At 42.7% G+C, this 25,486-nt stretch overlaps 1 protein-coding gene across 1 annotated transcript; it reads left to right on the top strand.

Moving 5' to 3' along the window:
* Positions 1-4,213: 4,213 nt before the first annotated feature.
* On the top strand, positions 4,214-25,272 carry MEX3C (mex-3 RNA binding family member C). The gene is made up of 2 exons (XM_086373541.1): positions 4,214-5,461; positions 22,232-25,272. The coding sequence occupies exons 1-2, from the start codon at positions 4,687-4,689 to the stop codon at positions 23,455-23,457; spliced, it is 2,001 nt and encodes a 666-aa protein (XP_086229667.1). The 5' UTR covers positions 4,214-4,686; the 3' UTR covers positions 23,458-25,272.
* The last annotated feature ends 214 nt before the right edge of the window (positions 25,273-25,486 follow it).

Below are 25,486 nucleotides of genomic sequence, written 5' to 3'. Positions count from 1 at the left end.
GATTTTCTTTTGTAAACCTCAAACTCACACCCTGGATCAGTATGCTCAACTCTGTGTAGTTTTAAAAAAGCATGTCCAGGTTCCCACTCTAGATGCACTTAATAACAAAATCCAAGACTTTCCTCTTCCTGCTCTTCACTTGCCATTTTTAAAAGCCCTTCTTGAATTTGTTATATAACCAAGATTGAAATCTCTGCTCCAGAGGCCACTGCTATAAATGAGTTGTTAGAGAGGCAACTTTATAGGGTTATAGGACGACAGTGGAGTAACAGAAAAGGTTGGTGCTAGATAAAATGCTTTATGCCTTTGATTGGAAGTGTGAACCTGAAAAATAGTCACAACCTAAAAGTTGAGAGTTATATTTTATTCAGTGGGAAATTTTAGGACTTCAAGCCTAGGAGACAGGTCATTTCAAGTGACCCTGAGAGAACTGCTCCGGGGAGGCGGGAGACGGCCGGGGAGGAGTCAGGTTATATAGAAGTTTGCAACGAAGGGCAGGTAGCCTGAACATCAAAAGTATTTTTGTGAATTAAAGAAAACCAGATACCCCAAGTTAAGGAATTTAGCGCTTTTCTATGTATGGGAAAATGCAAGTCTGGGCTCACTGAAATCATTCCATTCGTGCATCTTACCTATCTGGAGCTAGTACCCTGAGCTTTTCCTCAGTGCTCACCAAAGGGCGTGGCTGCAGCCTAAGAGTTGCCAGATGGCAGGTATTTTTCTGCTTCCTGGTTGCCCTGGAGAGCTGAATTGCTGATGTGGAAGTGAGAAATAGATTTAAGGGACTAGATCTGATAGATAGAGTGCCTAATGAACTATGGACTGAGGTTCATGACATTGTACACGAGACAGGGATCAAGACCACCCCCATGGAAAAGAAATGCAAAAAAGCAAAATGGCTGTCTGGGGAGGCCTTACAAATAGCTGTGAAAAGAAGAGAAGCGAAAAGCAAAGGAGAAAAGGAAAGATATAAGCATTTGAATGCGGAGTTCCAAAGAATAGCAAGAAGAAATAAGAAAGCCTTCCTCAGTGATCAATGCAAAGAAATAGAGGGAAACAACAGAATGGAAAAGACCAGAGATCTCTTTAAGAAAATTAGAGATACCAAGGGAACATTTCATGCAAAGATGGGCTCGATAAAGGACAGAAATGATATGGACCTAACAGAAGCAGAAGATATTAAGAAGAGGTGGCAAGGATACACAGAAGAACTGTACAAAAAAGATCTTCACGACCAAGATAATCACAATGGTGTGATCACTCACCTAGAGCCAGACATCCTGGAGTGTGAAGTCAAGTGGGCCTTAGAAATCATCACTACAAACAAAGCTAGTGGAGGTGATGGCATTCCAGTTGAGCTATTTCAAATCCTGGAAGATGATGCTGTGAAAGTGCTGCACTCAATATGCCAGCAAATTTGGAAAACTCAGCAGTGGCCACAGGACTGGAAAAGGTCAGTTTTCATCCCAATCCCAAAGAAAGGCAATGCCAAAGAATGCTCAAACTACCACACAATTGCAATCATCTCACATGCTAGTAAAGTAATGCTCAGAATTCTCCAAGCCAGGCTTCAGCAATACATGAACTGTGAAATTCCAGATGTTCAAGCTGGTTTTAGAAAAGGCAGAGGAACCAGGGACAAAATTGCCAACATCCACTGGATCATCGAAAAGCAAGAGAGTTCCAGAAAAACATCTATTTCTGCTTTATTGACTATGCCAAAGCCTTTGACTGTGTGGATCACAATAAACTGTGGAAAATTCTGAAAGAGATGGGAATATCAGACCACCTGACCTGCCTCTTGAGAAACCTATATGCAGGTCAGGAAGCAACAGTTAGAACTGGACATGGAACAACAGACTGGTTCCAAATAGGACAAGGAATATGTCAAGGCTGTATATTGTCACCCTGCTTATTTAACTTATATGCAGAGTACATCATGAGAAATGCTGGGCTGGAAGAAGCACAAGCTGGAATCAAGATTGCCAGGAGAAACATCAATAACCTCAGATATGAAGATGACACCACCCTTATGGCAGAAAGTGAACAGGAACTAAAAAGCCTCTTGATGAAAGTGAAAGAGGAGAGTGTAAAAATTGGCTTAAAGCTCAACATTCAGAAAACGAAGATCATGGCATCTGGTCCCATCACTTCATGGGAAACAGGGAAGCAGTGGAAACAGTGTCAGACTTTATTTTGGGGGGCTCCAAAATCACTGCAGATGGTGATTGCACCCATGAAATTAAAAGATGCTTACTCCTTGGAAGGAAAGTTATGACCAACCTAGACAGCATATTAAAAAGCAGACATCACTTTGCCGACAAAGGTCCATCTAGTCAAGGCTATGGTTTTCCCAGTGGTCATGTATGGATGTGAGAGTTGGACCATAAAGAAAGCTGAGTGCTGAAGAATTGATGCTTTTGAACTGTGTGTTGGAGAAGACTCTTGCGAGTCCCTTAGACTGCAAGGAGATCCAACTAGTCCATTCTAAAGGAGATCAGTCCTGGGTGTTCTTTGGAAGGAATGATGCTAAAGCTGAAACTCCAGTACTTTGGCCACCTCATGCAAAGAGTTGACTCACTGGAAAAGACTCTGATGCTGGGAGGGATTGGGGGCAGGAGGAGAAGGGGACAACAGAGGATGAGATGGCTGGATGGCATCACCGACTCAGTGGATGTGAGTTTGAGTGAACTCCGGGAGTTACTGATGGACAGGGAGGCCTGGCGTGCTGCAATTCACAGGGTAGCAGAGTCGGACACGACTGAGCGACTGAACTGAACTGAACTGATAACACCCTGGCTTACTGTTATGGCAGGAAATACTCCATTTCTCAGAGGGGTGCATAAATTGAAGTAGAAATGTTGCACAGCTACAAGGGCATAAAATAGAGCAAGAGAAGACATACCTTAGCCTTCTCTTAGAGTGTCTCTGTACCACCTCAGGCAATTTAGAAAAGTAGGCACTCATTCAAGTTCATCATAAGAAACAAGTTTCAGGGAGCAAGATATAATAAATCCAAAACAGGGTATCAATTTATAATTCAGAATTCAAGAAGTCTAACACTACTATTTTGTCCTTGAAATATGGCCAGCGTGAAGTAAATATTGAGCTATCCTAAGGCAAAATACCATTTTCAAAGATTTAGGGTGAAAAAAACTATAAAATATATTAGTAACTTTATATTGATTGCATCTTGAAATGATATTTGAAATATACTGAACTCGTTATATTTACTAAAATTGCTTCTTTTATAACGGTGACACTAGAAACCTTAAAATTACATTACGCTGTTCACCTTCATAAGACAAGGCTGGTGATTAAGACTAACCTGGGGAAGATTCCCTGAGGAGATTATAACCGGAGCGGAGGGAAAGGGGAGCAAGGGAGTGGGGGATGACAGTCACAGCCCGAGATGAAGGAAAGTAATAAGATTTGTTTTTAACAAACCATTTAAAAATAAATCCCTCTAAAATATACCCACTGTGTGGTACCTGCCGGACAATACTGTGGGAAGAACGTCTTGGAGGAAGAAAAGCCCCCAAAGAACTGGAGTTCAGCATTGAAGGTTCCTGATGGAACCTACCGGGCTGGCATTGGAAGGCGAGCCGGCAGGGCGTGGGAAGGCCCCGCCCGGGAAGGAGGAGCTTCCCGGGGTGGTGCAGGGAAGGCCCAGGAGCCACGCGGCTCTGGAAACCACCCCTGCGGCTGCACAGGAGGACACCTCACTGGCCCCTCCTGCAATGACTCTCTCCCTAGGCCCTTACTCCGAAAGAGGGAAATCACCTCTTGAACCATGCCCTCCGGGCCCATGCCTACGCTACACCTCCAAAGCCTCCCCCACTGGGAACTGAAAGACCCCACCCAGGTGGGCCCCAAAGATGCCCAGGACCGCAGACGGCCAGGTGTGCGCTTGGACAGCACGCGCCTGCGCGAGAACCCCCTCCAGAAGGCTCCCAGCTTCAGCCCTCCTCGGCCTTGCTTTCGCCCCGCCTCCACCCGGTCACGTCACAAAGAGTGACGTGTAAAGCGAACAATCACAGTCCCTCTCCTCGTGAGCCAGTAGGGAACGGGGAGGGCGGGGTGGGGGGAGGGCAGAGGACGGACGGAGACGGCTTTGAGGGGCGGGCTCGTCCCAGTCACCCAATCAGAAAGCTCTGGGGAGGAGCGGGGCGGGGCCCAAGAAGCGGGTGGGGGGGTGGGGCTAGGGGCTAGGGACCGGAGTTAGAAGGCCGCGGGGAGGAGAGGGCGGGCTCCCGGAGATTAAAAGCGGCCAATCAGAGCGCGCCGGCTGCCTTAGGAGAGCGGCGTGGGGCGTCGCCGCCGCCGCCGCCGCCGCCGCCGCCGCGCGCGCCGGGGGCTGGTTGAGGCCATGAAACAAAAGAATCCCTGAGAGGGGAGCCGCGGCCGAACCTCCGTCAGCCCGCCCCGCTGCCGTCCCCACCCACCCACCTAGTTACCTGCCTCTGCCTCCTTCCCTTGCCCCTCCACCCCGCCCTCTCCGCTCTCCGGGCGGCCCTGGCGCTGCTCGGCCCGGGTCGCTCGGCCCCGCCGCCTCCCCTGAGGAAAAGTGTTTGCGCGCTGAGCAGGGCCGGGGCCCTGTCCGCCATGGGGCTCGCCGCCCGCCGCGCCTGACGCGGCCGCCGCCGCCGCCGCCGCCGCCGCCGCCATTGACAGCGCGCCGCCGCGATGCCGAGCGGCAGCTCCGCGGCCCTGGCCCTGGCGGCGGCCCCGGCCCCGCTGCCGCAGCCGCCCCCGCCGCCGCCGCCGCTGCCTCCGCCGCCGCCGCCCCCCGCGGGTGGCCCGGAGCTCGAGGGGGACGGGCTCCTGCTGAGGGAACGCCTGGCAGCGCTGGGCCTCGACGACCCCAGCCCGGCGGAGCCCGGCGCCCCGGCGATCCGGGCCGCGGCGGCGCAGGGCCCGGCCCGGCGGGCGGCGGGACCATCACCCGAGGAGCGGGCGCCGCCCGGCCGACCCGGGGTCTCGGAGGCGGCCGAGCTGGAGCTGGAGGAGGAGGAGGACGACGACGACGAGGAGGAGGAGGAGGGGGAGGACGCGGAGCTGGACGGAGACCTGCTGGAGGAGGAGGAGCTGGAGGAGGCAGAGGAGGAGGGCCGGCCGTCCCTGCTGCTGCTGTCGCCGCCCGCGGCCGCCGCCTCTCAGACCCAGCCGATCCCGGGCGGGTCCCTGGGGTCGGTGCTGCTGCCCGCCGCCGGCTTCGATGCCCGGGAGGCGGCCGCGGCGGCGGCGGCGGCGGGGGTGCTCTACGGAGGGGACGATGCCCAGGGCATGATGGCGGCGATGCTGTCCCACGCCTACGGCCCCGGCGGCTGCGGGGCGGCGGCGGCGGCGGCCGCCCTGAACGGGGAGCAGGCGGCCCTGCTCCGGAGGAAGAGCGTTAACACCACCGAGTGCGTTCCGGTGCCCAGCTCCGAGCATGTCGCCGAGATTGTCGGTCGCCAGGGTGAGTGCGAGTGGGGGGTTGGGGGGGTGTCCGGCCGGGCTGGGCCCGGTGAGTGCGCGTGGGTGGGGATACGAAAGAAAGGAGCTTGGGGCTGGAAAGGCGAACCTGGCGAGGGCCCTAGGTCCACCGGGAAGGGGTGTGGGAGGAACCCGAGGGGCTACCAGACGAGAAGATGGGTCACCTTGCGAACCCCCCACCCCCCACGGTGTCCCTCTTCTCCTGCACAATGCAAGGCGATAAGTTTCTTGAGCCACCCAGCCCGGCGGTGTCCCCTTGACTCGGGCTGTATTCCTGGAACACCCCAGCTGGCGTGGCACCAGAAACAACCTGAGGTGGTAAAAGGTCGGGTCGGTTGTGGATTCGGTGTTGTGCACTAAAAGCTTCGAGATCGCAAGTTTGCGCAGCCGACTACTGTCTTGGTAAAAACCTCTCAGCCTGCCTTACAACGGCTTTCTGGGAAGAAGAAATTGACAGAAATGGAGGCTTGTCGAGGGGGTGGGGAGCGGGAAGCTCATTCGCGAGGGAAGAGGGGATGTTCAAGTGGTCGTTCTTACCGCCACCCCCCCTGCACCTCTTCGCTGTTCAGAAACTTAGCTTCTTAGCTAACTCTGTTGATCGATCACGGTATTCCGATATATTTTAACTATCGAAAAGACAGAGTGGCTGCCTTTTAGAACGCTTTAGGGTACACCATGAAGGAAAATTGGACAGTAAAGTAATTGAGTTAAGGAACTTTGTACGTTTATACAGTTTTCAGTAGATTCTCCTCACTTGCCAGCACACCAGTACTGCAGACAGACTCCTCCCACATTGTTCAGACAAAGGACCTATGTCTCAGATTCCAGGAGTAGATTTGTGAAGGTGGGGGAAGGGGATGCCCAGAGTACCTCTCTATCCGACATTTTTAGGGAAGGTCCTATGCTCTTTAGTGTAGCTTCGCCCCCTTTATTGGAAGAGTGAATATTCTCTGCAGCTGACTTATTACAATATGATTGAACCTGGTTGATGCATGTCTCTCTACTGTTAGGTTGAGAGCATTGTTGGGGTCAAATAAAAAGAAATGATGGCGCTGCTGCTTAAATGATCTCATCTTTCCCAAGTGGTCTAAAGTACACATAAATAAGGTCTGTCGAAATGGTGGTTTCAAATATCAGAGTTGGCTCATTTCTTACCTCTAGGATTTTAATATGAAAAATCCATCCATCTGAAATCTGGATGGAGGAGATAGCCTATTTCAGACTGCCTGGTACTTAAAGACTGTTCAAAGCTGATGCCATTCCCTTAAGAGTTTATTCCCATAGTTTGGTGAATCAATTTTGCTTTCCTTTTTTGTTTTTTTGTTTTGCTTTTGTTTTGATTTTGCAGTACTGAAGATGCTAGTCCAGGAGAGAACTGTTTCACCTCACATAGGATGAAATTATAACATCTCAAGTTATAGATCCAGAATGAGTTGGTTATTCCATTAACAGCATCCGGGAATTGCTATATATCAAGCTTACATTCTGCCAGGCATTTGAGTTTATGGCAGTTGGGAATGTGAGGTTAGTTCCAACTAACTTGCTGCCCTTAAGAAGCCAACAGTCAAATATAAACAGCGGAGTGGCACTAATCTAATCTGTAATTAATGTCAATAACTATAGTGTGTGACAAAGTCGTACATGTATCAGCTGTGGGGGGCCTTGGAGAATGGATAGGACTTTAACAAATGGAAGGTGGAAGAAAGACAGGGACACGGTGAGGAAAGGTGTGGAGAAATAATCTCTAGGTACAGTTGGAAAGTTGTGAGGAGGACTGTTTTGATACTTAGAGTCTGATACTTAGCAGAGTGGGGAAAAGGCGATGGCAAGGTGTGTTCAGGCCCTTCTAGGCTGGTATTTCCTCAGCACAAGTTGCTTCAGTTTGCTTATGGTGACAGTTTAGGATAACAAAGGAACGCTTAGAGGCCAGTTTACTAAGGGACGAGATACTGAAAGCTTTTGTTCAGTTAATACGAATTTTTGTCTTCTGTATTATACCCTTTAAAGCATGGTAAAATGGACCTTAATTAGGCAGACTGTTACCTTTATACCACTCTATTATTTAAAAGTAAACTGAATTCCAGGTTTTAATCTTGCACCAAATTATAGCAATGAAATAAAGTCTTTAGTTTTTCCTCTTAGGGTAGAGCTTATTAGTTAATAAGGAAATGTGAATCTGTTTATGTCTTAGGACATAGAGACAAGTTGCTGACTCTTCCTTTTGCACTTATTTTCCCAGAGTTGACAGTACTGTTAAAAGTATGTCATCATTCTCAAGATTATCTTAAGAGCAAAAAGTTTTCCCCTTCTCCTGTTCCGGCCCATTCAACTAGTGGATCATTGGCCCCTTTGCCACCCCCACCCTCAGCAGCACCATTATAAAGCCTGTATTTATTTTCCCACTTGCACAGAGAACCAGGCAACTTCTAATGTTTGCATCCTTTTACGGTGTGATAATTTCCCCTTTCCCTAAGTGAATAAACAGGGCAAATCATTTAATTTACTTCTTGCTTTGGAACAAAATTTTCCTGCTTAAGAATTATCCCTTCCTGCCATTTTTACTCATTACCTGAAGTCATACTTTTCTGTTTGACATCTCTTAATTGGTTTTGGAAATAATTATGTCACAGATGGAGACATCTGTGACTTCAGCTCTGAAGCAGAGAGTAGGACAAATGGAATTCTGAGTCATATAGACTAGCAACTCATGTAGATGGCCTCTAGTTCCAGTGTCTTTCAGAAAAACAAACTACTGCTTTTGATAGCCATGAAAGTTGGCAGTGTTGACCTCATATTTATACTCCCCAGCAGCATATGGTCATTTGCAAATGTTAAATTGGTCCCCCTTTTTAAGTTTGCATCTCATTTTGAAACCAACAATACTGTAAAATAAAGCCAGGAACTAAAGAGGCTTGTTGATAATCAAAGAAGTTCTGGAATATAGACATCAAAAGTAAACCTGACAACAGATTTACGACCTAACTTTTTAAAAATGTAGTACCTGCAAGATACATTCACAGTGGTTAACAGGACGTTTAATTTAAGTCAATGGACTTTGCTCCAATTTGCATACTCGTTGAGAACCAGTTAGACTGAAAAATGAATTAAAGTACTACTCTACTTAACGATGGTATAAATAAATATTGAATGTCATAAGTTCAGTTGTTTTAAAGACTTGTAAAGGTTTTATAGTACAGTTTAAGATTAATGTACATCTTTAACTATTTTCATGAGTGATTTCCTTGATGGTATATGTGTGTTCTCTAACCTGGTTGAGAAAAGCTATTTCTGTGTGTGTGTGTGTGTGTGTGTGTGTGTGTGCGCACGCGCGCGTGGGTGCACCTGTCCATGGGATTTTTCAGGCAAGAATACTGGAGTGGGTTGCCATTCCCTATACCAGAGGATCTTCCTGACCCAGGGATGGAACTCGCATTTCCTTGCAGGCAGATTCTTTGTTGCTGAACCATTGGGGAAGCCTCTTTTTTTTGTTGTACACTCTGTCAAAAAATATTTAAGCTAATAATCTCAATATGTGAATATTTATGAATAATATATATGCTGATATACTATACATTTTTAAAACATGTAAACAGTTTAAAAGGATGAGTTAAGATGGAAATTGGAGTGTTTTGATTTTTTTTCCTGCACTCCAGTGACTTCTTGTACCCTGTTTTGGCTATTACTGAGCTAGACCTCCTTAGAAATTTTTTTTCTTTATTCAGCTACTCTGTTTCCACTGATCCCCACCGATTGTATATATTTCCACTTTTTAAAACAGACAATATGACACATTGTTTTAGGTTGTCTTAAATACATCCTTGGGAAAATTTTCCCCAGTTTCCTAGGGTGGAACAAGTTTTCAGGTTCTAAAAAGAGAAAGTTTGGTATTGTACATAAATTCCCTGTTTAAGAAGAAATATCTATTTCATGAGGAGAAATAGTTTCAGAATAATGCTAAAGCACAGTGTCTTTTTCTTTTAGGGGGAGAGTTGTTGGCATTCCCTCTTCCAGGTACTATATTACCTGCCATTTAACTCTGGTAGGTGGTTATCCCCATTTTACAGACATAGAAACTGAGGTGCTAATAGATACCTTGCTCAGGTAGTGGAACTTGGCGGTTAGACCAATTGTTTGATAATGAGGATAAAGTTCTCAATTCTACATTGCTACCTCAGTAAGCATCTTGCTCAGCATCTTGCTTTGGGTCAATTTCAGTCCTAAACGTGATTTAGGATGCTGTGTTTCTAATATGCATAGCTTAAAATATCACTGTCCAAATTAATTTACTTAATAAGATTTTGGTGTCCAGAAGGCACAAGCATTGTTCTAACGTTCTATTATGTCTAACTAGAAATTCGCTATCATTTATAATTCAGAAAGTTAATTTGTTGTATATACATGCTAGCTTTAAAAATTAAACATTGTCATTTTTTTAGACTTTAAGATCCAAATAATAGTTTGTATTAGCTTTGGAACCTTAATTGTTTTGCATATGGGTGGGGAATCCACTGCCTTTTCTTCCTGCCGTATTCAGCTAATGAACTATTTTCATTCACTAAGGAGGAAATGGAAAATAAAGTGGTAATTCAAGGGTGTGTTTTCTGCCCCCTGGTAGAAAATGCTAGTGACCTAAAACTGATGCAGGGAGTCAAGTATTTGAGACCTATAGAGATTTCCTCAAGGGAGATTTCCAGCAATGTCTATGGGTTGGAATTCTAGACCTTAAATCTTACATTTTCAAGGAAAGGTGGAATTTAGTTATAAGATCGTGCTTAGTATTTTGTGGATCTCGTTTTGAATTAATCTAATATTTGCACAGATGGAAAAATTTGTTGCTTGTGTCTTAAACTGAAGACAAAAATTATTTTAGAATATATGTTTTGCTATAAAAATATATGTTGAAAGCTGTCCCAAATTGCCCTTAGCAGTCCTTGCTCAGCTGTGATATATTGGAAAGAGACAGCAATCAGAAGTTAAACTTCCTAAATTCTGATTACTCTGTGCCAGTAAGTCACTGTGTGGCCTTGGACAAATCACTCCCTAGGATTCAGATTCCTCTTCTTCAGCTGGGTATAGGCGTTATCTACAGTACCTCTAGGGACTGTGAATTGTACACAAATACATTGACATATATGAAACTAAGTGATAAGCACATACTACTGTTGTTAAGTTAAATCTGAAATTAATTGTTAATCTCGTTCACCTTTTCTCTGCTTTAGCAGACAGTTTCACACATTACTGTATCCTTCTAATGTGACAGAACTGAAAGGAACTGATATCTAAATGCCTGTTAAACACATGGCACTTCTATCCAGATAGGCATAAATGATGCTGTAATAACAAAGAACCCCAACATCTCAGTATTAAAATGACCAGTGACTTATTTCTTTTTCACAGGAGCTCTGCTCATTTTGGTCATTCAGGGTCTTAGACCAACAAAGCAGCCACCATCTCAAGTATGGCTGGTCTTCCTCTCTGTGCCTGAAGGATGAGACGGTGGCGTAGCATACACCAGTCTTTAAATGTTAGACCTGAAGTAGCATGGTGATCACATCCACTCATATTTCATTAATCAGAACAAGTTATCTGGCCACTCCTAACTTCAAGTGGGTGAGAAATTGCATTACAATCATGTGTCCACAGGAGAGAGCCAGAATATTCATGAACAGCCATGATGACTATCACAGTATTATTTTAAAGTCTATGGGATTGTGGCCAAATTTTTTTAGTGTAATTTCTGCCTTAATAGCATTTGTAATTTGAAATGAAATTACAAAATGAAAAAAAAAAAGAGATAAAAATGTTCATAAGATACTAAATAGGAAAGGGTGTTTGCAATTTAAAACTCCTTGAGGAACTTCCCTGGCAGACCACTGGTTAAGACTCTGGGCTCCCACTACAGAGGGCTCATCTGATCCCACAACCCACATGCTGTGGTCAAAAAAAAAAAAAAACTCCTTTAGGAAACTCCAAAGAGATTATGAATAATCTGTTTTAAAACCTCATTGATCTTCAGGTGATTCTAAAATGATATGTTTAATCAAACTGCATCTTAATCCTTCCCAAATGGCTTATATACCATGATGCATGTTTAGTCTTTAACTCTTCTCCCCATACTACCATTAGGTACTCTATAGACATTTATAGTGATTACATCTGATATTTAAGCTTTTTAAATGATTTTCCAACGTTAGTAATACCAAGCCAAACTATACTAAATTGAATATGTACAGCGCAGTGTTATTTTTAATCCTTTTGAGTCTTTATTTCAGTGGTTGATTCTGAGAATTCTAAGTTACACTGCATAGTTGTACCGCCTCTTTCATGCCAGGGTTCAGGATTTAAGAACAATTCATGTGGGCATGGCTTGTTGCCTTTGTCCAATAAGCAGAAACTGCAGTTCATTGTATGCAGGGAAGCCTGGTTTGACCATAAGTAAAGTGGTAGGTATCATGCAATAAAATAAGACTAGGCCTTAAAATAATAAAGAAAATTATTTAATGAACTGCAGATAGAGTTGAAGATAAGCATAAAGCTTCATCTTAAACATAGTTAGAGAAGAGTGGGGAGGGAATAGTTCCAAACTTCTAGAAGGTTACCAGTGTAAAATGGCCTTTGGGCTGACCTTCTTTCTATACCACTGTCCCCTCGCCTTTGGCTTGCAGTAAGGACATTGAACTTGGAGTTAAACTTGTTAGAGACATGGTTTTACCATTTGTTGCCTGTGACCATGGACAAATCCCTTAACCTCACTGAGTCTCAGTTTCCTCTTGGGGGAAAAACTTGATCCATCCAGTCTATAGTCTGAAAGAGAATCATTTACAGATGAATCTGATTCCATTATATGGTTCCCAAATAGAAGTAATTCTAAGTTTCTATTAACATCCTCTAATGGACATGAACATAATTTTAAAATCCCCAGTTAGGAAAATTGTTCTACCTCTCATCTCTAACACCCACCTCTGGGTGTCACAGGTTTAGTGAAAGGCCAAATGGGAACCCTTTTTTGTTGCGTATGTGGATCCTCTTGTCTAAATTAAGTCAAAAAGGAGGGGGGGGGATTTAAAATTTAGTTTAATCTCTGCTTTTAAAAATACATCATATATTTTGGGAATTCTCCACTTCTAAGAATCAACTGGAAAAAGAAGGCAGGTTGAGAAAGTGGCGTGTTTAGGGAATTGAGGCATTTCAGAGTCGTTAGTTTATAACTTTGGGCAATTATTGGCTTGAGTTTTCTCCACAAATAAAGTGAGATTGGACTAGATTATATCACTTGTAACCCTTATATTATCTTTGCCCAAGAAGAGTTCCTAAAATCATGTAAAAGTAAACCAGATTTAAAATTACCAATTAGAATGACTTCAACATATCTCTTCCCAGTTTTGTAAAATTAATATCTTAAACATATTTTTCATAATCTAAATATAAGTTTTATCTTTAGGACTTAAGGGTTTTTTAATGTTTTTAACTTCTAGAGAAAATTGACTCATTTGAGTTTTTCTTTAAAAATAATAACATTTAAATGTGTCAAGTAGTATGTCATCTCATTTGATCCATTCTTATTGCAACCATACAGATAAGGAAACAAGTCTATGGAGATGTAAGTAACTTACCCAGGGTCTCAAGCTAATGGAATTAGAGACTTCAGTGCTCCCAACTCTAAGTGGTAGAACAAGCAGACAAAGCAGCAAGGATATAAAAGACTTGAACACCGCCACCAGCCAGTGGTGTAAGAAAAGAAAATGACCGATCACTATCTGTACATGAACACCTATAGACAACAAATCCTTTTGATGCTTGAAGTTGCGTACAGGTCAGTGAGGGCAGAACTGAATCTCAGTCTTAATCTTGGTTAAATTACCTGAAACGTAGCAGATACTTGCTGTTTATTTTATTGAACTGAACTGTTGGACTAGAGACTTGCCATTTTAGTATTTATCATTATAGTTTTTATATTGTGAGGTTTTCTTCCCTCTTGCCTTTATCTCTAACCCTTTACCTGAGGAGTCAGTCAACCAAAAGTTGTTTGGATCTGTTTGTTCTAGATGCTACTTGATTTAGGATATTATATGTCTATGAATACTGGTAATAAGCGAAACTAAAAAGTCACATAAATGAAACTGTTTGAAGTGTTGACGAAGTGATGTCTAATGTGAAACCATATTCTTAACAAAATTTCAGCGATTTTTGACTGGAGCTGCAAGAAGGACCCTTGAGCAGGGAAAGGAAAGCTATTTCTGTATTGTACATTTAAGAATCTATTACATTGTTAATCTAAACAATTTATTTAAATGTTGAGTTAAGTTGTGTGTGTGTGAAAAACACTCTTACTGGGTTTATCTGATATTCACCAGTCTTTGAAGCTAATAATACTGAAAAATTGAGTCCCTATAAAATTGTAGGAACTTTTGAATAGTCTGTCGAGATTATTCCAAGAGGAAAGGGTCTTATTTATATGTACAATTATTAAAGAATATGATCCCCCCCTTGTTAATTCTAATATATCATGAAATATACATATAAAATAATGTGTTTCTCTAATGCTTTTAGAGAAAAATAGTATGGAGTAGTGAAAGGAGTGTGGAGACAGCTTGTGTTTGAGGTCGGGCTTTCTAGCTGGGAGACCTTTCCAACCTCTTTCAGTTTGTTTCTTATCCTTCCTAAAGCTGTTAAGCTAGTCACCACTCTGTTACGATGATTAAATGAAAATATAGGAGAGTTTTGAAAACTGAAAAATGCACTACAAGTTTATTATTTCAAAGGCAAGCCTATTGGCTCAGTTTACTTATGAAATACTTGCAGTGGTGGGGGTGGAGTGGGGAGAGGAGCTAGAGAGCTTAAAAAGCTCCTCTTTACTGAGCACCTACTTGAATAACAGGCACTGTGATGAGTATTTTTAAGATGTTATTTCATTTAATCTTTGCAACAACCAAGTGAGAGAAGTAACTTTCATTATAGTTTCTGGGCTTCCCAGGTGACACCCAGGTGGGCTTCAGGGCGGGTGGTAAAGAAAACCCGCCTGCCAATGCAGGAAAGCGTAAGAGATGTAGATTCAATCCTTAGGTCAGAAAGATCCCCTGGAGGAGGGCAGGGCAACCCACTCCAGTACTCTTGCTTGGGACATCCCATGGGCAGAGGTGCCTGGCCTGCTATGGTACATAGGATTGCCAAGAATCAGACATGACTGAAGCAACTCAGCACACACCCTCAAGAAGGAGAGAGAGAGGTTTAGTGACCTGTTCACAAAGGTCACAAAGATGTTCACAAAGATGGTTAGTGATGGTCTGTTCAAAGTCTTGTGCTTCCAGCTGTTATTCAACCTGCTCTTCTTGAGCAAAGGAAGAATAGATGTGTATACATGTGAGATTGTCCCATGTGCTTTGTAGTTTTCAGAAATAAGTGATTTTGTATGTCCCAGGAGAAGAGAGACTTGGTCAAAAATAAAAGCATTGGAAAGGACCTAAAGGTTGAATGACCTAACATTAAAACCACAAGCAAACTGGTGGTAGATTAGAGCCCAGTCCAGCAAATAACCGGTTTTTTGATCCTTATGTTTCCTTTAAACTAGACCTTGGAATAGAATTAGTAAGCTGTAGCTGTGATAATAATAGTCATATCTATATTTGTATTACTCTTGGGTTCATAGAGCCTTCAACACACAGTCTCATCTTTTCCAAATGACTATGTTTATTACTCAGAAGATATGGGGTGAGGGGGCAGCGCTAGGAGGATTTTCCAGGTTATTTAGGGAAATATCTGAGTAGAGACAGGAGGAACCAGGCATGTTTAGGAGATGATGAAGTCTGGGAGAAGGTAAGTGATGGCCACTTAATTAGGAGAAGGATGGGGAAAGGGAGGTGGGATGGGGAGGTAATTTTTAATATCAAGCCCAGCATTCTAATTTTCTTAAAGATAAAAGAACTACTTCACTCCCCTCCCTATTTTTATTAAAGCAGGTGTGCTTGTGTATGTGCATGTACACTAACTTCTCTTTGAAAATAAAACCTCTTGGAAGGAATTTCTGAAGAAAGATATACCTGAAGATGACCCAAAGTAAAAATATACAGACCTTAGTTTTGGTGTTTATAAGGGTTTTAGCTTTCTTAAATTACCTTATATTTGTAGCTAGTTTATGAAATGAGTGGAAAATATAATGAATTTGATTTCTGGAAAACAAAACCCTCTGTCGAAAATCAGCAATACTTCACATAGCATTTGGGGTTCCTTTCTTTAAAAAACAAAACAAGTTCTTTGCACCTCCCAGATAGAATTTAAACTCCCCTGCCTTTGTTAAACTAAATCATCCCCCACCTGACCTGCTCCCCTGGCATTCTGCCCTCCAGTTACTTAAAGCTCCTGTAGCACTGAGCCAGGTGTGGTATCCAGGCTGCCATCTTGGGCTCTTGATTCCTGCTTTGGCACTTCCAGTTCTCTTGACTCTCCTTTCCACCTGGCAGAACTACTTTCTTCAAACCTAAGTTCAAATGCATCTGAAGCCTTCTTTCACCTTCTGTAAGCAGTAAAGCCCTGCCCTTTTCTGTGCTCCCACTGCTTTGTACGCCTGTTTTCATTAAAGCAGTTACCTTATATCAGTATTGTTTTCATGACTTTCCTTTCTACACTGTCAGCTCCTGGAGAGCAGAAATTATTGTAGTTTCTGTATATCACCTGGAATTAGCCACCTGCACCTTTATAGGGAACTTGATACTTGAATTGGTAAGTTGACACATCAGGCTGGTGGATGTTCTGGGCCGAAGGAGGAGTGGTTTAGCTAGGAACACTTAGTCACATCCCACAGGACAAGTGGAGGCCAGGTTCACTTGTCCATTTCTTACCAAATCACTCATCTCTCGACATAAACACCCTGTCTTCATCAACACCCTGGCTTATATATTTCTTTTCGACCTATTTTGATTTTTATCGGTGGTTTATCCCTTCACCCTACTTCAGTGCCCGTGATCCCCAAACTTTTCTTGTTCTTGTATCTCGCTACTGTTCTGGACAGTGGGTCACTATTCTTGGGTTAGGGTTTAAGATTTTTCTGAATCCAATACTTTCCTTTGCTCAAAAGCCCAGGGGCCTGGAAGAATGGAGAAATAATTGGAGGAACGGGACATTGGTGTTGTGGTAGGCAGAATAAACCCTCTTTCCCTGAAGATGCCTACACCCTATATCCCCGGAAACTCTGACTATGTAGATGTAGAGTATGGACCTTGAGGTGAAAAGGTTATCTGATATCAGCTGGGTGGGTCTGGTGTAATCACATGAGTCCTTCAGCGCAGAACAACTTTCCCAGCTGGGTCACATACGAGATTGGGAGGTATTTGAAGTACAAGAAGGGTTCAGTCCCCATTGCTGACTCTGAAGATGGAGAGACAGGGCCACAAGCTATGTTGGAGGCCTCCTGAGGCAGAGAATGGCCTTGAGCAGACAGTAAGCGAGAACACAGGGAGCTCAGTCTTGTGATGATAAGCAACTCAACTCTACCAGTAAGCCAAGTGAGCAGGCTCTTCCCTGAAGCTTCCAGAGAGGAACACAGTCCTGCAAACACCTTGATTTTAGCCCTGTTGAAACCCATGTCAGAACCCATGTCAGAAGTGTAAAATAAAAAATTTGTGACATTGAAAGCACTGTATGAGGTAACTTGTTATGGCAGCATTAGAAAACTAAAGCAGATAATAAAAGTAAAGAACAGAACAAGGTTTCTGGTTTGAGGCCTCCATTTTCCTCCTAGCTCTCAGCTCCCAGAGGCCACCTACAGTTCCTTGCCATGAGGCCTCCACAGGCAGGTCAAGCATAGGTTGCTTTCTTCCAGAAAAGCCAGAGCACATCTGACGACTTCTGAAGCCCACCGGAGAAAGCTCTTCCAAAGAACTTGTGATCAGGTCAGGCCCACCCCTGTGATCTGGATAATCTTCCTGTTTTAAGGTGAATTGATTTGGACTGTAATTATATCTACATTGCAGACTGTAATTCTATATCTGATTCTTCTAAGTATATCATTCCACATTTCATGGAATTAAAAAGCAGCCTTAAAGGTCTAGTCTAGTGCCTTTACGCTTTTCTGTGACACCCCCCCCTTCCCCATCAAAAGAACATTTTATTTTGCAGTCAATGTCCACATATTTCGTCAAAACATTTGGAGCCTATTAAATTGATACTGCAAACCATGGTTTGAGAAACACTGAAGACCATTTCAATTCCTTTTCTTTAAACTCCTCTCCCAGCAACAGAGGCCCTCTCCCTTTTAACTGCTCAGGCAGCTGGTGGGAGAGACTCTTTACCCCGGAGAAGCCAGACCCAACCTTTTACTATACCAGGAAGTGAGAAGACCAGAATTCTGGCTGCAACTAAAGAGTTTTAAGGTGAATCACAGCCCTAGCCATAGTGATACAGAAAGGGGAAATGGGTTCCTACAGGAGGGAGGTAAGTTAGAGACTTTATTGGGGGAATTTACTTCCAAATCAAAATGGTAACCATGAAAGTCATTAGTGCTGTCCTGGTTCTTAATCTCTACACAGTCTGGTATACAGCTTGCCATATATTTATTTGTAGCTATGAGAAAACAATTGCTAGTCCCTACCTCTTAGACTTAAAATGCTTTATTCAACTTTGAGGTTATGAAATCATTTACCCTGCTGTTCATAATTTTTTTTTCTTCTAAATCTCACAACTAGTCAAAAGTCTGATTGATGTACTTAATCTAGTAAAATCTGTCACTTCTTCATCTCTAATTTTTAAAATTTTCTAATTTAACAACATTTCTTTAAAAAAATAAATAATGCATTTGTATGGTTCCAAAATTTGTAAGAATGTAAAAGTACCAGGGAAATTAAGTCACCCTCCTGCGTACCTCCCTAAGTCTTCCAGTTTTGTGACTGCAGAGCACTCCCTTACATTGCTGTACCAACTCCCACTAATACAGACAGGAATACAGTGGTTATTCGTGCCTGGGCAAGTATTCCTACAGACTTGATTCTGTGAGTGGGATGGCCGGGGCAGAAGGATACAGGAAGTTGTAATTTTGATGGATAGTGCAAACTGCCTTCGAGCAGTTTGTACTCTGCAGCTAAATATGAGGGCTTTCCCCCCATTCTTACTAGCACTGTTTGTTTTTGATATTTGACAGTCTTATAGGTGGGAGATGATAGATGGGAGATGACACCTAAATTCTTGTTCAGAGCTATTTATATGTTTCCTTTTCTATGAGCTATTTTACCTATTTTTTCTGTGGTTTTTGGTGTTTTGAGATATAAGGGCAAGTATATGGGTACCTGCGGAGAAGGCAATGGCACCCCACTCCAGTACACTTGCCTGGAAAATCCCATGGATGGAGGAGCCTGGTGGGCTGCAGTCCATAGGGTTGCTAGGAGTCGGACACGACTGAGCGACTTCACTTTCTCTTTTCACTTTCATGCATTGGAGAAGGAAATGGCAACCCACTCCAGTGTTCTTGCCTGGAGAATCCCAGGGACGGGGGAGCCTGATGTGCTGCCATCTCTGGGGTCACACAGTCGGACACGACTGAAGTGACTTAGCATAGCATAGCATAGCATATGGGTACCTGTATAAGAGAAATTAGCCATTTGTGATGTGAATTGTAAATAATTTGTTTTTTTAGCTTGTTTTTGGTAAGTAGGCTTTTTGGGCAGGGTAGGCTATCTTACATCCCTATCTCAGAGGTAGTCCACATTCTGTCTTCTCTGTCTTCCTAATGAGACTATCAAACACATACTCATTAGTAACAACCATAGGCTCAGTAGTATCTGATTTAGGCATGTGCATATTTGTCGCTCAGTTGTGTCCAACTCTCTGCAACTCCATGGACTGTAGCCTGCCAGGCTCCTCTGTCCTTAGGGGTTCTCCAGGCAAGAATACTGGAGTGGGTTGCCATGCCCTCCTCCAATATTATATTCTACTGAGGTTCATCTGACAGCTGCTTATTGTCTCAGAAGCATTTTGAGAAGTTTCTTAATTTAGCTTTCTAATGTTCACTATAGTAAGGGTTGAGAAGGGCCAGCCCTAGACCCTCAAGCTAACTCTCCCTTCGTCCTTAACAGAGTTTGCCAAGTGTTTTTCTCTAGGGTGATCAGGACCTTCTCTGTTAGAAATGTGTGATTCTAGCAGACTGCCTTCTTGTTAGGTTATAGTGCAGAGAAGAAGCTCATGTATCCAGATAATGATAGTAACTCTTCTGAGGATGCAATAGGAAGAATTAGACGTTCTCACCACCCCTTCAGACTGTCCTAGGAGTCTCTTCGTCAGTCAGACACTGGCCAATGGAAATGATTGTAGTTCTCAGCCTCAAGCAACACCTCCTCTGCTGCATGAGGGAGTTTCCTAGATTCAGCCTGTGTGAATGGTAAGTGGATGTGGAAGATTTATGGTCTTCCAAGTCACTTTCTGTGGTGGAGCAGAGTAGGAATAGATTTTCCTATATTCAGAAGTCACACTGTCAATTTAATCTTGTAGTTCATTGTAGATATAAACTTACAGCAGCACTCTGTAGTAACTTTGTGTTTTACAGTAGCATAAATTAGACTAATTGTAGTAATTTCTTGATAGCCCCCAACCCACCCTGTCACTCTGCCCTTCTCAGCTCCTCCAGTTCCTCCACTGAGTGCATTCCTTGCGGTTTTGCTTTTAGCTGGACCACCCGACCCACCCCCACCCCCCTGGTCTTCTCAGATATAACCTTCAGGTTAAAGTAAACCTGACTCGGAAAGGAACAGAAGCTTCACAGAGAATAAGGCACCTAATAAACTAAGATCTGCAGGGCCATCAGGAATTACGCAGAGCTGGTAGCAGAGGGGCATGGTTAAAGGAACGTTCTGATCGTGGAAGCAAGGAGCATGGAGAGGCGATGAATGTGGTGGAAGCACCCCACAGAGTTTAAGGAGTGAGGAAGAGGAAAGGGAGGGGTATGAGATAAGGCTAGAGAGAGGTAGGTCCAGGCACTGGGCCAGCTCCTGCGTGCAGCACTGTCTGGATTTTATCCTTATGGTAAGAGGGAGTCGTCAAAGCCTTACGTAAAGAGGTGAGCCTTCGATCGGTGCTTTTTTAGAAAGCATCATCTACCTAAAGTGGAGGTAGAGAGCTGATTGGAGGAGGCAAGAATGGAGGAAAGGAGACCTATTTTGTGTGGGGTGGAGGGTACTAGTGCAGTCACACAGGTTAGGAATGATGTCCAGAAAGAATTAGTTTTTGTACATTATGAATTTGTTGAGGGCAGGGAAAAAAAGTTTTAAGAAAATGATCGGCTCAGGTTGTGGCGTGTGTTTTTCAGTAGCATCTAACTGCTTTATTTTGAGAAACTAGGAATAGCACGATACAGTCACGAGAAGAAATCTGTTCCGGCAAGCTTCACATTAAGATCTTTGAAAAGCATAACCCTAGAGTCTTATGCCTTAGCGTATATCTGGCATCTTTAAGTTACTGTTCGAAACCCTCCAATGTTACACAGTTGGCACTGGTAATGGCTGATTACTCCAAAAAGTAATCTTTGGGTAGTTATACATATGTATCTTAGATATTTTATTTAACTTAAATATACTTAGGATTTAGAACCAAAGCCTTTTATTTGAGAATGGGACTGCCAGCCATTATAGTCCTTCAATAAAACCATATCCAATGACCATACTCCATACAATTTCCAATATATTTCTTTTGAATTTAGCAAGAACTTCACAATGAATACAAAATTACTCTGGGTTAGTTTGTTTACCCCAGGGTTTTACAGTTGTCTCACCCATAGTTCAACAGCATCTTTTTTTTTTTCTTTAAGGTACTCATCATTATTGAAATTTTTAAAAATAATCAATTTTGATACAAGTTCCATGTCTTGGATTTATATATAACTGCTTTATGTAATTATTAATTTAGTTAATGCATGAGTTCAGTTAGCATAAACAGATGGGGATAAAGACAACTGATTCGTAGTTAAGCCTGAAATCCAACTGATGGAACAGAAATGAGATGATGTGCTAACTTTGAGCACTTTGCTATTGTCATGGAGTTTTACAGAGGAGAGAATGATGTTGAGGTAAAATGACAAGACAGCTAAGTGGAAGTCAGTTGAAGAACTTTTCTCATGCAGTATAGTTCTGTGGAATTTGAGGTTCTAGGACCAACAAAAAAGACCATAGACTACGAAGTCAGCCTAGGTTTAACTCTGGCTCTGCCTCTTACTTGCTGTGTGAACTTAGGCATGTGACACAATATTTCTGCGCTTTGTTTCCCTTAGCAATAAAAGGAGTGTAATAGTCTCGTCCTTAGGGTTGTTACGTAGATTAAATAAGATGATAGGTATCGTCTCACATTGTACATTCTTTTTCTTTGTCACCAACACCCTGCAAGGTAGTAAACTATTAGTGTTTTGAAAGTCAAATCCACTCATAGTATAGCTGGCCTATTTCATGCATCGTTTGCAATGACTAATAACAAGAGGAAGAAAACTATAAGCCTGTCCTCTGAGTTTTTTAAAGGCCTTCAGTGGAGGCGTCACCTCTTTGCTGAGAATGGGAGATCACCAGGAAAGTACCTCTCGGGATCCAGGAGTCATAGTGGAACTAGGAAAGCTTTATCAGCATTTAGTGATAAGTTTTTATGATAAAGAAATACTCTCAAACTTAAAGAGGGAAAGAAAAACTGCCCAAAAACAGACTGTTATCTTGAAAGGAGCTTTCTATAATTTGTCTTTATCAGTATTGTTGAAGTAGATGTTGATACTTAAGAAATATTTTCTTTCTAACAGGTTGTAAAATTAAAGCGCTGAGAGCCAAGACGAACACGTATATCAAAACACCGGTTCGTGGTGAAGAGCCCATTTTTGTTGTCACTGGACGGAAGGAAGATGTTGCCATGGCCAAACGAGAAATCCTGTCAGCTGCAGAGCACTTCTCCATGATTCGTGCATCTCGAAACAAAAATGGCCCTGCCCTGGGAGGGCTGTCATGCAGTCCTAATCTGCCGGGTCAGACCACCGTTCAAGTCCGAGTGCCCTATCGCGTGGTAGGGCTGGTAGTTGGACCCAAAGGAGCGACCATCAAAAGAATCCAGCAGCAGACCCACACGTACATAGTAACTCCGAGCAGAGACAAGGAGCCCGTCTTTGAAGTGACAGGGATGCCCGAGAATGTTGACCGAGCACGAGAAGAAATTGAAATGCATATTGCCATGCGCACGGGAAACTACATTGAGCTCAACGAAGAGAATGACTTCCATTACAACGGTACCGACGTCAGCTTTGAAGGCGGCACTCTGGGCTCTGCGTGGCTCTCCTCCAATCCCGTTCCTCCTAGCCGCGCCAGAATGATCTCCAATTATCGAAATGATAGTTCCAGTTCCCTGGGAAGCGGTTCCACAGATTCCTACTTTGGAAGCAATAGGCTGGCTGACTTTAGTCCAACAAGCCCATTTAGCACAGGAAACTTTTGGTTTGGAGATACACTACCTTCTGTAGGCTCAGAAGACCTTGCAGTTGATTCTCCTGCCTTTGACTCTCTACCAACATCCGCTCAAACTATCTGGACTCCGTTTGAACCCGTTAACCCACTCTCTGGCTTTGGGAGTGATCCTCCTGGTAACATGAAGACTCAGCGTAGAGGAAGTCAGCCATCTACTCCTCGTCTGTCTCCTACCTTTCCTGAGAGCATTGAACACCCACTTGCTCGCAGGGTTAGGAGCGACCCACCTAGTACAGGCAACCATGTTGGCCTTCCAGTATACATCCCTGCTTTTTCTAATGGTACCAATAGTTACTCCTCTTCCAATGGTGGTTCCACCTCTAGCTCACCTCCAGAATCAAGACGAAAGCACGACTGTGTGATTTGCTTTGAGAATGAAGTTATTGCTGCCCTAGTTCCATGTGGCCACAACCTCTTCTGCATGGAATGTGCCAACAAGATCTGTGAAAAGAGAACGCCATCATGTCCAGTTTGCCAGACAGCTGTTACTCAGGCAATCCAAATTCACTCTTAACTATATATATATACATAAATACTATATCTCTATATGGACTCGTAAAGGCATGGGTATAATGGTACCCCCAGTAAACTTCCTAATGAATTCTTATGACTGTTATCAGGCTTTATTGGGATTAGGCTAAAGTTGTTAGTAAACTTATAAAAGGCTGCTATGGTAACACTAAACCTAAGTGGTCTCTTGTCTTAGTTTGGTTTGAATTATTAATCTTATCCTGTAGACCCAGAGACATAGCTTGTGTAAGAATTGCTAAAGCTGACGTTCAACTCGGCTGAGTGAAGATAATCATAGGTTGTGTGAACCTATGAGAAAAGTGTATACGTCTAAGATTTCCAAATGATGGGTCCCAAAGCCTAACCACGTTAAGAGTTTATGGAGGGTACGCGGTATTACAGATGACTCAGACACTTCCAGGGCTGCCTTCTTTACACTGCCAGTTTTGACAAAACAGGTCCGTTTGTTTTTTTATTTTACAACAACTTATGCCTAATTCTGCAGGATTGCAAGTAACTTTTTAATGCATTGTGGTTGCTTATTGGTAATAATAGGGCTGATGGCGGTTTACTCAATCACTGGTTATAATTTGGGACAAAAACTGCTACACTGACCTTCATCTCGCCCAGAGTGCTCCCGGCTGGTCTGATCAGTGGAGCAGGAATGCAGTTGTGTTGATCGTGAATTCCTACCCATTGCCTCCCTCGGTGAATGTGGAAATGGCCACCTGGGTTTTTCCATTCCAGGAAAGGCTTTGGGGTGCACCTGCATTGGCTAATAATTGAGGATACGAACATTCCATTCATTAGTCTGATCAAGCTATTGATTAATTTTTAGACTATAGATCAAAATGTGAAACATTTTATGTTCAATCCATATTTGTCTTGCACATTATAAATGTATTTTTATTTTTTAGTCATTTAGGGGAGGGGGAGGGAGAGAGGGGTAACAATGCCCTTAGCATATTTACAGAAGCAGCTGTGACGACCTCCAATCAGTTTACTTCATTTCAAAACCTGTTTCCAATCACAAGGAAAGATTTCTTTACGATACACTTTTTACATTTCACCTGTGGATGTCTGTGACTTTTCATCCTCAGTATGTTCCCAAATCTGCTGGCATTGAACGGATAAAACATTATATTGGTGGGTTTTTCTACTAATTATTTTTTGAAGCATTATTTTCCCAACACAAAAGAGCTTTTTTTCTCAGTATAACAAAAATTGAAATCCTATGTGTATTGAATAGTAAATAGACAAATTTTATTTTTTATTTCCACTTGAAGAGTTACATTTCGTATAAAAGTTTACAAATAACGGTTTTTATTTTGATTTTTTCAGTATAAAAAATTGCCTTGATGGCATATTATGATGTAATGCTAATTGCTTGTAGAATAGTTAAATGTCAGTATTGAAACCTAATCTCTAGCTGCCGTCTTGTAGATACAAACGAATGTTCACCAAGCATGTATTTTGTATTTCGTTGCATTGTACACTGCAACTAATAAGCCAAGGAATCGACATATATTAGGTGCGTGTACTGTTTCTAAAAACCACAAACTAAGAATGATAAATTATCAATATAGTTTAGTATTTGCTAATTTTACTACACTCTTTTGTTATGTATATGTAGGGAAGTCATAGGGATTATAAATTCAATTTGAGTAAAGTTTAAAACCATATATTTTATGATAAAGGGCCTTTAACTTAAGATGGCCAAAGCACTGATATTATATATTTGCTGTAAAGAGAATTATAAGAGTTTTATTTTTCTGATATTAAAAGTTACTTAATAAAGACTTGTTTCCATTAACTTGAATGTATTCTCCTTGGTGTTTTTCATGTATTCATTAGTTTACACTGGAAGACTGCTACTTGCCAGAATTGAAAACGTCCTTTAGCAAGAGTTTCCCCTCTCCATAGCTAGTGTTCCGTGTTCTAGGTGTGGAATGTGTTGCTTATGCTCCTCCTCTCCGAATGTAGCTTTTTTCTTTAAATAAGTGTCACATTATAGTACATCTAGAGATTTGGCT

This window comes from Bos grunniens, chromosome 24, assembly GCF_055505025.1.
Source record: "Bos grunniens cultivar Pamir isolate PY7600 chromosome 24, Bosgru_T2T1.0, whole genome shotgun sequence".
Taxonomy (NCBI): domain Eukaryota; kingdom Metazoa; phylum Chordata; class Mammalia; order Artiodactyla; family Bovidae; genus Bos; species Bos grunniens.
This window is presented reverse-complemented; position numbering and strand designations above follow the sequence as displayed.